Source organism: Oncorhynchus tshawytscha, linkage group LG04, assembly GCF_018296145.1.
Source record: "Oncorhynchus tshawytscha isolate Ot180627B linkage group LG04, Otsh_v2.0, whole genome shotgun sequence".
NCBI classification, from domain to species: Eukaryota; Metazoa; Chordata; class Actinopteri; order Salmoniformes; family Salmonidae; genus Oncorhynchus; species Oncorhynchus tshawytscha.
This window is the reverse complement of record NC_056432.1, coordinates 31,996,617-32,008,459: the sequence shown is the minus strand read 5'-3', so window position 1 is coordinate 32,008,459 and position 11,843 is coordinate 31,996,617. Positions and strand designations below refer to the sequence as shown.

General features: G+C 41.0%; 1 protein-coding gene across 2 annotated transcripts in view; it reads left to right on the top strand.

Moving 5' to 3' along the window:
- Positions 1–482: 482 nt before the first annotated feature.
- The window catches only part of LOC112248540 (protein phosphatase Slingshot homolog 1), a 71,524-nt gene continuing 60,163 nt past the window's right edge, over positions 483–11,843 (top strand). Inside the window, exons 1-2 of one of the 2 annotated variants that reach the window (XM_024417666.2) lie at positions 483–936; positions 7,889–7,926. In XM_024417666.2, coding sequence (XP_024273434.1) covers positions 856–936; positions 7,889–7,926 — 119 coding nt within the window. In that variant the 5' untranslated portion in view covers positions 483–855. The remainder of the gene's footprint in view (positions 937–7,888; positions 7,927–11,843) is intronic. The other variant, XM_024417665.2, reaches the window with a different exon arrangement.

Here is an 11,843-nt window from a genome sequence, read left to right as displayed (position 1 = left end):
ATTGTTGCTTTTGTTATTATTATTTATCTTTAAAAAATCTGATTAGCCTCCATTCTGTGTGACTGGCTTGGTCCTGCTCAGAATCTGCTACCATTCCATATAACTTTGACAATGTAAACATTTCCATGTCCTTGAGTGTACCTGAACCTCTGACCCATCTAACTGTATGAAGTAACCATACATTGTACATCGTATAATGTGTAATAACCTGAAATATAATAGTGACAAAAATACGAACGTAGATATATATTTAAAAAACAACAACAAAACAACATCACAGCAGTTGGCTTAAAAAAACATTATGCAAAAGATTACTTACATTCTGCGGGTTGTGAGGGTTTGTGTAGTTGCATTACATGAACTGTAGCTAATATTATTTATTATTTTTAACCGACAGGCCAAGTGAAATACACAGTTTGAACTGGAAGAGATTCTGTCATGATGTAGGTATGTATTTGACAGAATTGGTAACCTAGCTAGGCTACAACATCCATCGGATCAGAATGTTTGAACTCAGCATCACTGTGTGGTTGGCTGGCAGCAGCTGACTAGCATAAGCTCGCATCCCCTGGTGGAAGCGGTTTTGTGCAGGCTTGTGAGAAAGCCGCAACATGGGGAACGATAAGTACATGCTCTGTACGTTCTTACTATGAAATTCGTCTATTTTTATTTGAGAAAATTCAAAAGGAACAACTGACTTCCAGATTTTAGGACGATGGAAATTTAACGGCGATGAAATTCTCTGCTTCGACCGCTATAGACGTTGACACCAAGAAACAATTTCCTTAGGTTATTCACCCGGAATAAAGCTGTTCTCTGGACAGGCTACACCGGCCTGTGCAGACTCTCTCAGCCATGGCTCTGGTTACTTTGCAGCGCTCCCCTACCCCAAGCGCTGCATCCACAGCCAGCACAACCACCACCAACGTGGGGGAGGTAAGCTTGGAAATAGCTGGAGAGACGTTTTTAGAAACGTCAACAAAGCGCAAGAAAACACCTAGGATACGTGGGAGTGACATAGGCCTAGCCGTGCTAGCTAGATATGTAGCAATGGGATAAGCTAACTAGGTAATGTTAGTACTATTATTAGCCTCAACTCAATCGCTACCGAGCTAACGTTAGCTGGTGTCTAGAAAAGCTAGTAAGCAAAGTTGTCAGTAACACACTGATATAACGTAATGCTATTTATTGCCAGTTAGTAAAGTTATTCGCTTGCCAGCTAACGTTAGCTAGCGTACAACAAATATACAGTTAATCTAGTTAGCTAGCTTCTTGTTTGCCTTACTAGCTAGCTAATGAGCAGCGTAACTGCTGTGGCATTAGCTGGCTATTCATTTCCAATAGCATCGTTTGCCTGATTAGCTAGGTATCTGGTTATCTGCCAGGTAGTTTCATGTAAGTCATACCCTAATGTCCTGCTGCTGAATGCAGTAAGCTAGCTAGTCAGCTAAGAAATCACCAGTGTACTGCAGTGGTGCCATACAATTTGGTACTCCCAAATGTTAACATTTATCAAGTTAGTTGCCTAATATATCAGTTATTACCAGCTTATTTATTAGGCAAACTAGCTAGCTACTTGCTTATGTTAAAATCAGTGTTATGGACAGCATGGGTTATTTTCTATGTTGTTCTGAGATGTCTTCTAAAAGGGACCAGTCAATGAGGTGAAATGTGACATGTAACTTAATACAGTCATGAGGTAGAGTAGTGGTTCCCAACCAGAGATACTCGGACCCCTGGGGGTACTTGAGAAGACTCAAGAGACTATATGCCTGCTGGTAAAATACACATGAGGTACTTCATGGGTATGCTGGGCAGAGCAAAATTAATTTTTGGTACAGTAACCGAAAAGGGTTGGGAACCACTGTGGTAAGAGGCCTAGTCATACTTTCCATAAGAGTAAAGATAGTCTGCCAAAATCAAACTAGCATAAGTCAGGTGAGCTTTGAACACTTCCATGATGGCAAAATAAACTCTTGGTACTGCTCCTTGTGCTTATTTGTTTATTCAGATTAACCAACAGCCAATGAATAAACCACAAGAACAATCCCATCTCAAAATGCAAATCAAACCAAAGTTTATTGGTCGCGTACACAGATTTACAGATGTTATCGCAGGTGCAGTGAAATGCTTATGCTTCTAGCTCCAACAGTGCAGTAATACCTAGCAATTTAAAAAACAATACACACATAATATAGTTATATAGGATGAGCCATGACTAAAATACAGTATATACATAAAGTGGGTAAAACAGTATCTAAACATTATTAAAGTGACCACTGTTCAGTGACTATGTACATACTGCAGCAGTCTCTAAGGTGCAGGGCAGAGTACCGGTTGGTAGCTGGCTAGAACATTGATTAAGGTTCAGGGCAGGGTACTGGGCGGAGGCCGGCTAGTGGTGACTGTTTAACAGTCTGATGGCCTGGAGATAGAAGCTGTTTCTCCATCTCTCGGTCCCAGCTTTGATGCACTTGTACTGTTTCCGCCTTCTAGATGGTACCGGGGTGAACAGGCCGTGGCAACAGTTTGGGGAAGGCTGTTTCAGCATGACAATGCACACGTGCACAAAGCAAGGTCCATATAGAAATGGTTTGTCGAGATTGGTGTGTGGAAGAACTTGACTGGCCTGCACTGACCTCAACCCCATCGAATACCTTTGGGATGAATTGGAACACCGATGTCGAGCCAGGCCTAATCACCCAACATCAGAGCCCAACCTCACTAATGCTCTTATGGCTGAATGAAAGCAAGTCACCGCAGCAATGTTCCAACATCTAGTGGAAAGCCTTCGCAGAAGAGTGGAGGCTGTTAAAGCAGTAAAGGGGGACCAACTCCGTATTAATGCCCATGATTTTGGAACGAGATGTTCGACAAGCAGGTGTCCACATACCTTTGGTCATGTAGTGTAACAGTTAGTGCCTACACATCACAGTGACATTTAGATGTCACTCATGAAAGATAGCTACAATCGAAGTACTGTTTTTGTGCACCTTCTCAACCAGTTGGGGGTGCTAACTGTTAATAGAAACAGGAGTCACGCTAAATACAACAAAGGCTCTAGCCTACAGCAGGTTTTCTCCACTCGCCCTTATTGGGTAGATTTGTCTTGAAGATGACAACAACCATGGTTAGGCCTGAATCAAGAACTGGTACTTGAGCATTAGCTGATCTTTCTTTTCTTTCGTTAGGCTGCTGCTTTACTTTTTTAGCTACTGAGTCATTGGGCCTGACGCATTACACCTGCCATTTAAAAAATGAAACGTGTAAAAAGAAACACCTTTATCGTGATGATGGTTGAGCTGGCTTGACTGCGGACCAGCCTTCCTTGTCACTGCCTGCCACTCATTTTCAATGTGGGATAGAATTGACTGGCTGCCTGGCTGCTTCCAGGGCTCTTCCCAGGGGCCTGTCTGATGAGGAGCAGCCAAGCCCCTCAGGAAGCTGCTGCAGCTATGATGTCATTCTCACATGGAGGGTGGGGGGATGTGGAGGGAAAGCGATGAGTGGAGGATGGTGGTGGGGTAACAATATGGTAGCTGTTGTGACGGTGTAAGGTAGGCTACATGATTTTGCCAACAATGGAGAGTTTCAACCCTACCCTACAAGGTGAAATTTGGTTATTGTCATGTGTCTCGCTGTGGGAGAATTATGGCTGGGATTTCACTTGTAGTGGCTGCAGGGCTGTTCAAGTCAATTATTGGATTACTCTCCCGGATGACCAACTGAAACCCATGTTAAACACAGCGTTTGACACATCCCAGTTATGAGTTTCACCCTGATGCCTGTCCCCTGGTTGAATGGGTAGAGGTAGAGACCAACCTCGGAGGCCTTACCTCACCTTATCTGCACCGTTTGTTTAGATGGGAGGGAAAATACTTTTTGTGTGTGTTTATAAAAAATGATAGGTTTGACAATGACGTATGTTCGCTGTTTTGAACCCATTCTGCTCATCACAAGTGTGACGCTCGCCCGATTTAGTTTGTTAGATACAGTAGTGGAAAGTGCCGTGTGTTTTTGGAGCTGAAATACAGTGTTGGATACATCTTGTCACAACATTTCCTCTTACTGCTGCAGTACCTAACCTTAGCAGGGACCTTGTGCTTCTCATTAGTAGTGCTTTGGTTGACAATCCTCAGGCTTTATTAGGTGAAACTTCTGGAGAATGGCCCACCTCCTCACAGTTACATGTCACCATGTTACTATAACCTGATACTCCCAGTCTATGATATCTTTCCTGGAACAATAACTGTTTTTAAGACATTTACTGTGGTGAAACTATCATAAAGAATGGCCACATTCCCTCCATTTAGTGGCGTTCACCTCTCTCATAAAGCCAGGTGGGTCATTCTCACGAAACTGTGAATGAATACATTTTTCACTAAATTTCCTCTTGAAACACTGATATTAGGATCTGTACTAATCTGTACTATTGTATAATTATAGTTTTTTTTAATGAGATATTATGCATTTTAACAACATTTTCACAAAAGTCCAAAAAGTAGTGAACAAACCAATATTTATATATATTTTTATATATTTTTTTACATTACTCCCCTAATGAAAATGAGTCAGTTAAACATCACACTGAAAATATAAATATTTCAAATTAATGATACAATTATAAAGTTAATCAGACTTTTTCCTCAATTTGAGCTCTTTAGCCGTGTCGGTAATGAGAAAGACAAGTGGAGTAAAGGGGGTGTTTAAGAATAATCATTCTGAAGGCATATAAGCAAATACATTAACTTAACTTGTGTTCATATAAGGACTACTCCTCTAGATGATGCATCATGGGTGAATACAACTTTACAGTACATTCGGAAATAATTCTGACCCCTTGACTTTTTCTAAAATGGATTGAATCACCCCCAATCTACACACAATACCCCATAATGACAAAGCAAAAACAGTTTTTTAGAAGAAACAAAATAACTGATATCACATTTACATAAGTATTCAGACCCTTTACGCAGTACTTTGTTGAGGAGATTACAGCATTGAGTCTTCTTGGGTATGACTTTACAAGCTTGGCACACATGTATTTGGGGAGTTTCTCCCATTCTTCTCTGCAGATCCTCTCAAGCTCTGTCAGATTGGATGGGGAGCGTCGCTGCACAGCTATTTTCTTTCCAGAGATGCTCGATTTGGTGTCCTTGGCCACTCAAGGACATTCCGAGACTTGTCCCAAAGCCACTCCTGCGTTGTCTTGGCAGTGTTCTTAGGGCCGTTATCCTGTTGGAAGGTGAACCTTTGCCCCAGTCTGAGGTCCTGAGTGCTCTAGAGCAGGTTTACATCAATATGCTTTGCTCTGCTCATCTTTCCCTCGATCCTGACTAGTCTCCCAGTCCCTGCCGCTGAAACACCTCCCCACGGCATGATGATAATGCTGCCACCACCACCTCTGGAGCTCTGTCAGAGTGACCATCGGGTTCTTGGTCACCTCTCTGACCAAGGCTCTTCTCCCCTGATTGCTCAGTTTGGCCGGGCGGCCAGGTCTAGGAAGAGTCTTGGTGGTTACACACTCTTCCATTTAAGAATGATGGAGGCCACTGTGTTCTTGGGCACCTTCAATGCTGCAGACATTTTTTGGTACCCTTTCACAGGTCTGTGCCTCAACACAATCCTGTCTCAGAGCTCTACGGACAATTCCTTTCGACCTCATTGCTTGGTTTTTGCTCAGACATGCACTGTCAACTGTGGGACCTTTATATATAGACGTGTGTGCCTTTTCAAATCATGTCCAATCAATTGAATTTACCACAGGTGGACTCCAATGAAGTTGTAGAAACATCTCAAGAATGATCAATGGAAACAGGATGCACTCGAGCTAAATTTTAAGTCTCATAGCAACGGCTCTGAATATGTAAATAAAGTATTTCTGTTTTTATTTGTAATACATTGACAATGTCATTATGGGATATTGTGTGTAGATTGAGGACTCTTTTATTAAATCAATTTTAGAACAAGGCTGTACCATTTTTATTTTTTTTAAGAGAAGGGGTCTGAATAATTTCTGAATGCACTGTTTTAAAGTTTTGACAGGAACTTAAACTGTTATGGTAATGAGACCAACTACAGCAATGTATTTGGTGTTTTATTCAAGTATGTTAGGTTTTTCTAAAGATTTAATATTTTATTAAAATAATTTAATCTTCCTTCTAACCCCCCCCACATTTTTTTTTTATCTGAACCTGCACTTGGTTTGACCCCCTCCACCCATAGTTCTGACTCTACTAATAACTAATTTCAATGCCTGTGATATGTGGTTGTCCCACCTTCATCTTAAGATGAACGCACTAACTGTAAGTCGCTCTGGATAAGAGCATCTGCTAAATTACTTAAATGTAAAAAAAATAAGTCTAAATAAAAGTGTACGCTGTCTTTTTAAGACCTAATGATGTCGTTCAAACACATTGAGAGCAACAGGAGAGACATGACTGAGGAGAGGGAGACTAAGTTAATTAATACAGTTTTTTAGAAATGACTTGTTTTTGGTGACAATCCACTTTCAAATCAGTATATTTTGCATTATGGTTTTTATATTATCACAAACAAAGTACTAGAGTAGCGAACTGATGTTAGCTTCAGCTGTAAGCTTGAAGCTACAGGTATTTATTTGCATTGTAAAGGGTTCTAGCCTGTAATGGACTTTTGTTTTGCGAACAGTAATTAAGTGTGTTAGTTCCCCACTCATGCTGCACAGAAGTTAACATGATGCATCCCAGCCTCAGCCCATAGTACAGGGATTCCTTAGGACGAGCTAGTAATGAGTAAGTGGAGCAGGCATGGTGCCGGTGCTTTCACACTATATGGGGATATCTGCTGCGCCGATAGACAGACTTGATCCTCTCTCAATAAGTACATGACACATTTAATAGAAGTACCGAAAGTAACAAATTCTATAACCTAAATGTTTTTTATGTTCAAGTATCAAAAAAGTACAGAAGTTTTGGTATAATTAACAGTAGTGTTGATTTGTTGGGGCGTTGGTAGATTTGTCTGTTCCAAGGTTAGCCTAGGTTAAATACATTTATGTGAACATTGAAACCTCAACATTGTGTATTAGACTAGATACACACTGAGTGTACAAAACATTAGGAACACCTACTCTTTCCATGACATAGACTAACCAGGTGAAAGCTATGATCCCTTATTGATGTCACTTGTTAAATCCACTTCAGTGTAGATTGAGAGGATACAGGTTAAAGAATGATTTTTAAGTCTAGGGACGATTGAGACATGGATTGTGTATGTGTGCCATTCAGAGGGTGAATTGGCAAGACAAAATATTTAAGTGCCTTGAACGGGGTATGGTCGTAGATGCCAGGCGCACCAGTTTGAGTGTGTCAAGAACTGCAACGCTGCAGTTTTTTTCATGCTCAACAGTTTTCCGTGTTTATTAAGAATGGTGCACCACCCAAAGGACATCCAGCCAACTTTACACAACTGTGGGAAGCATTGGAGTCAACATGTGCCAGCATCCCTATGGAATGCTTTTGACACCTTGCCCAACGAATTAAGCTGTTCTGAAGGCAAATGTGGGTGCAACTCAATATTAGGAAGATGTTTAATGTTTTGTACACTCTGTTTATTTTGGGAAACATTTCTATAATAGTTTTATAAAAGAATATTGACAATCTACCCCTGAATCCACTCAACTCTTCAATGGGTTGTGAGTAATGAGAATTAGGTTCCCCTCATTATATCCCTCTGTAGAATAGTAACCTACCTATCAGAGCTTATTATGAGGCAAAACATGTAATCTGAATTGTGGACAGATTAATGTCCATCTGATACTAATGGCTGCACTGTAGAGCTTCAATGTCTTGTAGTATCAGATTTGTAACTTTTGCTTATTTTTGCTCTGCCTTTTCTTGGTTTACAGGACTTTGGGAGTGATGATGAGCGCCGGCTAAATCAGAGGTAAGTGTTCTTAGTACTTACATTACTAAAGATGGTCTTGCTAGGGTAGCTCAGAGCTGCTGCTCCTTTCTATCCATTATGTTGCATGGGGAAGCACGCTACAGCTACATATTATGCCAAATGGAGAGTAATAGGAGGACTTTTTGTGATTTGCGTTTGTGGGTGGAGGTGTGGGGTAAGCGTTCCAGATCAACTGATGCCTTACCTCTGGGTTTGTGTAGCGTTTGGAGATACTGTATGTCCGGTCTGGTCCCTCTCAATGACAGCCACCACCAGGGGTAAAAGTAAGGCGGTACTGTCCGGTATGGTGTCCCGGCAAAATAAATAGTGGGTGTACCTGTACCGGTAAAACGTGAGCCTATCATAATTAATACAACATGGCCCCCCAAAATATAGGCTATTACAGCATTATTAGGAGCAATAGCGTAGCTTAGTGGTTGCAAGATCGAATCCCCAAGCTGACAAGGTCATTCTGCCCCTGAACAAGGCAATGAACCCACTGTTCCTAGGCCGCCATTGAAAATAAGAATTTGTTCTTAACTGACTTGCCTAGTAAAATAAAATAATTTAACATTACAGCATGTCATGAATAATTTGCTAATTGACTGGAAACCGGGTGTTATACGCTTCAAATTGCGTTGTGGTTTGAGGAGAACACTTACATTTTGTCAAGGTGGAGAAGTGGCTGAGACGCTCGTTAGCAAGGCGGAGATGAGTGGCGGAGACCGAGGCACGCGCGGACAACAGTGGATTAATAATTTCGGGCTACAAGTGTAGGCCTATTGACAATCGCAGAATGTCATTACAATGCACGTAGGTGTTTTGTAACATATGTCTCTTTCCATTCATCAAATTGTGGGTGCACCGTGCACTGTTGGGGTTTGGATGCTGAAATTATTTTGTGAGTGGCCGAATGTGCGCGGATAGCCTACAGGGGCGCATTTTGTTAAGTGATTGTTTGACAATCGGATGAAAACATCATGACTGTGTTTATGCCACATTAATAGACAAAGGCAGCTTGTCTATAAGGCTAGGGGACGCTAAGTTTTCCCTCAAGTGAATTGAATTAAATTGCCAAAATTATTGCCAGAAATACATAAAATCATTCAAAATAGGCTACTACACCAGAAAGCAGGATTTGGCCACAGAGGCTCATTAGCTGCTTACTTAAAAACACGTTTTTATCGCATAGCCTACAATCAAAAGGGCCCGCAATTTGAGCAGCGCGTGTTGCAAATACCAAAGAGATGATTGTTAAGTAGCGAATGTCAGTGAAAAGCAGAGAGACCCAGCCAGTCATATTGCAATATTTAAATATAAAATAATGGAAAAACTGTTGTAAAGAGATTACAATATAAATACCCCAATCTGTCTTTCAGTTATCAACATTTTTTATTTAATTGAGCGAACGGTAGCCTATCATATTGGCACTAGAGGAGAACATCGGAAATATCCCCGGTGAGTGTGCATATTCACTGTCTTTGTCATTGGGTCAGTGCCACTTTAGTTTGTTTTTGGACAATAATTTCCTCCTCCAGGTTAAATGGATGTCATATTGTATTTGTGTCTCCCCTTTTCGTAGACCAATTATATGTATCAGACAACATAGTTTTTATTGATCTGTTTGTCAGTGTCACCAGAGTAGGCTACCCCGTAGTTTTTGTAGTATAAAAAAACAAACGCTCACTTGGGTGTCCCTACCGGTAAGAAATTAAATGTACTTTCACCTCTGGTCACCAGTGTAGAAATTATTAAGAAATGTTGTCTGTCTATACAGGGTAGTCACCTATCTCTAATAGACAATTAGACAAAATATTGTCTTCCCTTTTTTGCTAGTCATTGTTGCAACAGGTGCTTAAAGGCCCAGTGCAGTAAATAACGTGATTTACCTGCGTTTTATATATATTTCCACACAGAGGTTGGAATAATACTGTGAAATTGTGAAAATTATGAAAATGTACTTTTAGTGTAAGAGCTGTTTGAAAAGAATAGCTGAAATTTCAGCCTGTTTTGGAATTTTGGCCTGCCTGGTGACATCACCAGAAGGTGAATTAGTTAATATACCAATAAGAAAGAGTTCCAAATGTCTGCCAATAACCGCTCATTTTCAGTCTACCACTCCCAGACAGTCCTAGCTAAATTCTTGCTTGAGAAATAGCTCTTTGCTAAGAAGCTATTTTTGTTTCTTTTTGACCATTTTAATTGAAAATATCTCAGTAATATACTTCACTGTTACCCGGAAATTATTTGATATTGAGAGAAAAACGGCTGCATTGGACCTTTAAAACGCCAACACCAGTAGAAATCTACATTTTCAAGCTGAAAGATGATCAATAAGTCAATAAGTCATTGTTTAGTCAAAGTACGACATACAGTGCATTTAGAAAGTATTCAGAACCCTTGACTTTTTCCACATTTTGTTACTTACAGCCTTATTCTAAAATGGATTCAATTGTTATTTTTCCTCATCAATCTACACACAATATCACATAATGACAACGCAAAAACAGGTTTTTATAAATGTTTGCAAATTTATATTTAAAAAAAAACTGATATCAGCCTTTACTCAGTACTTTGTTGACGTTTGGCAGTTCTACAGCATCAAATCTTCTTGGATGCTACAAGCTTGGCACACCTGTATTTGGGGAGTTTATTCCATTCTTCTTTGCAGATCCTCTCAAGTTCAGTCAGGTTGGATGGGGAGCATCGCTGCACAGCTATTTTCAGGTCTCTCCAGAGATGTTAGATCGGGTTCAAGTCCAGGCTCTGGCTGGGCCACTCAAGGACATTCAGAGACTTGTCCCGAAGCCCACTCCTGCGTTGTCTTGGCTGTGTTCTTAGTGTCATTGTCCTGTTCAAGGTGAACCTTCGCCCCAGTCTGAGGTCCTGCTCGTCGCTCTGGAGCAGGTTTTCATCAAGGATCTCTGTACTTTGCTCTTTTCATCTTTCCCTTGATCCTGGCTAGTCTCTCAGTTCCTGCCACTGAAAAACATCCCCAAAGGATGATGCTGCAACCACGATGTTTCACCGTAGGAATGGTATTGGCCAGGTGATGAGCGGTGCCTGGTTTCCTACAGATGTGACGCTTGGCATTCAGGCCAAAGAGTTCAATCTTAGATTCATCCGACCAGATAATCTTGTTTGTCATGGTCTGAGAGTCCTTTAGGTGCATTTTGGCAAACTCCAAGATAACTGTCATGTGCCTTTTAGTGAGGAGTGGCTTCCGTCTGGCCACTCTACCATAAAGGCCTGATTGGTGGAGTGCTGCAGAGATAGTTATCCTTCTGGAATGTTCTCCCATCTCCACAGAGGAACCCTGAAGCTCTGACAGAGTGACCATTGGGTTCTTGGTCACTTCTCTGACCAAGGTCCTTCTCCCCCTATTGCTCAGTTTGGCCAGGCGGCCAGCTCTAGAAAGAGTCTTGGTGGTTCCAAACTTCTTCCATTTAAGAATGATGGAGGACACTGTGTTCTTGGGGACCGTCAATGGTGCATAAATGTTTTGGTTCTCCTCCCCCAGATCTATGAATCGACACAATCCTGTCTCTGAGCTCTACGGACAATTCCTTGACCTCATGGCTTGGTTTTTGCTCTGACATGCACTGTCAACTGTGGGACCTTATATATACAGGTGTGTGCCTTTCCAAATCATGCCCAATCAATTGAATTGAAGTTGTAGAAACATTTCAGGGATGTTCAATGGAAACAGGATGCACCTGAGCTCGATTTTGATTATCTTATTCTCTTAGTAAAGGGTCTGAATACTTATGTAAATGAGGTATTTCTGTTATTTTTATTACATTTGCAAAAATGTCTAAACTTGTTTTCGCCTTGTCATTATAGGGTATTGTGTGTAGATTGATGAGGAACATTCTTATTTAATCCATTTGAGAATAAGGCTGTAACGTAACAAAATG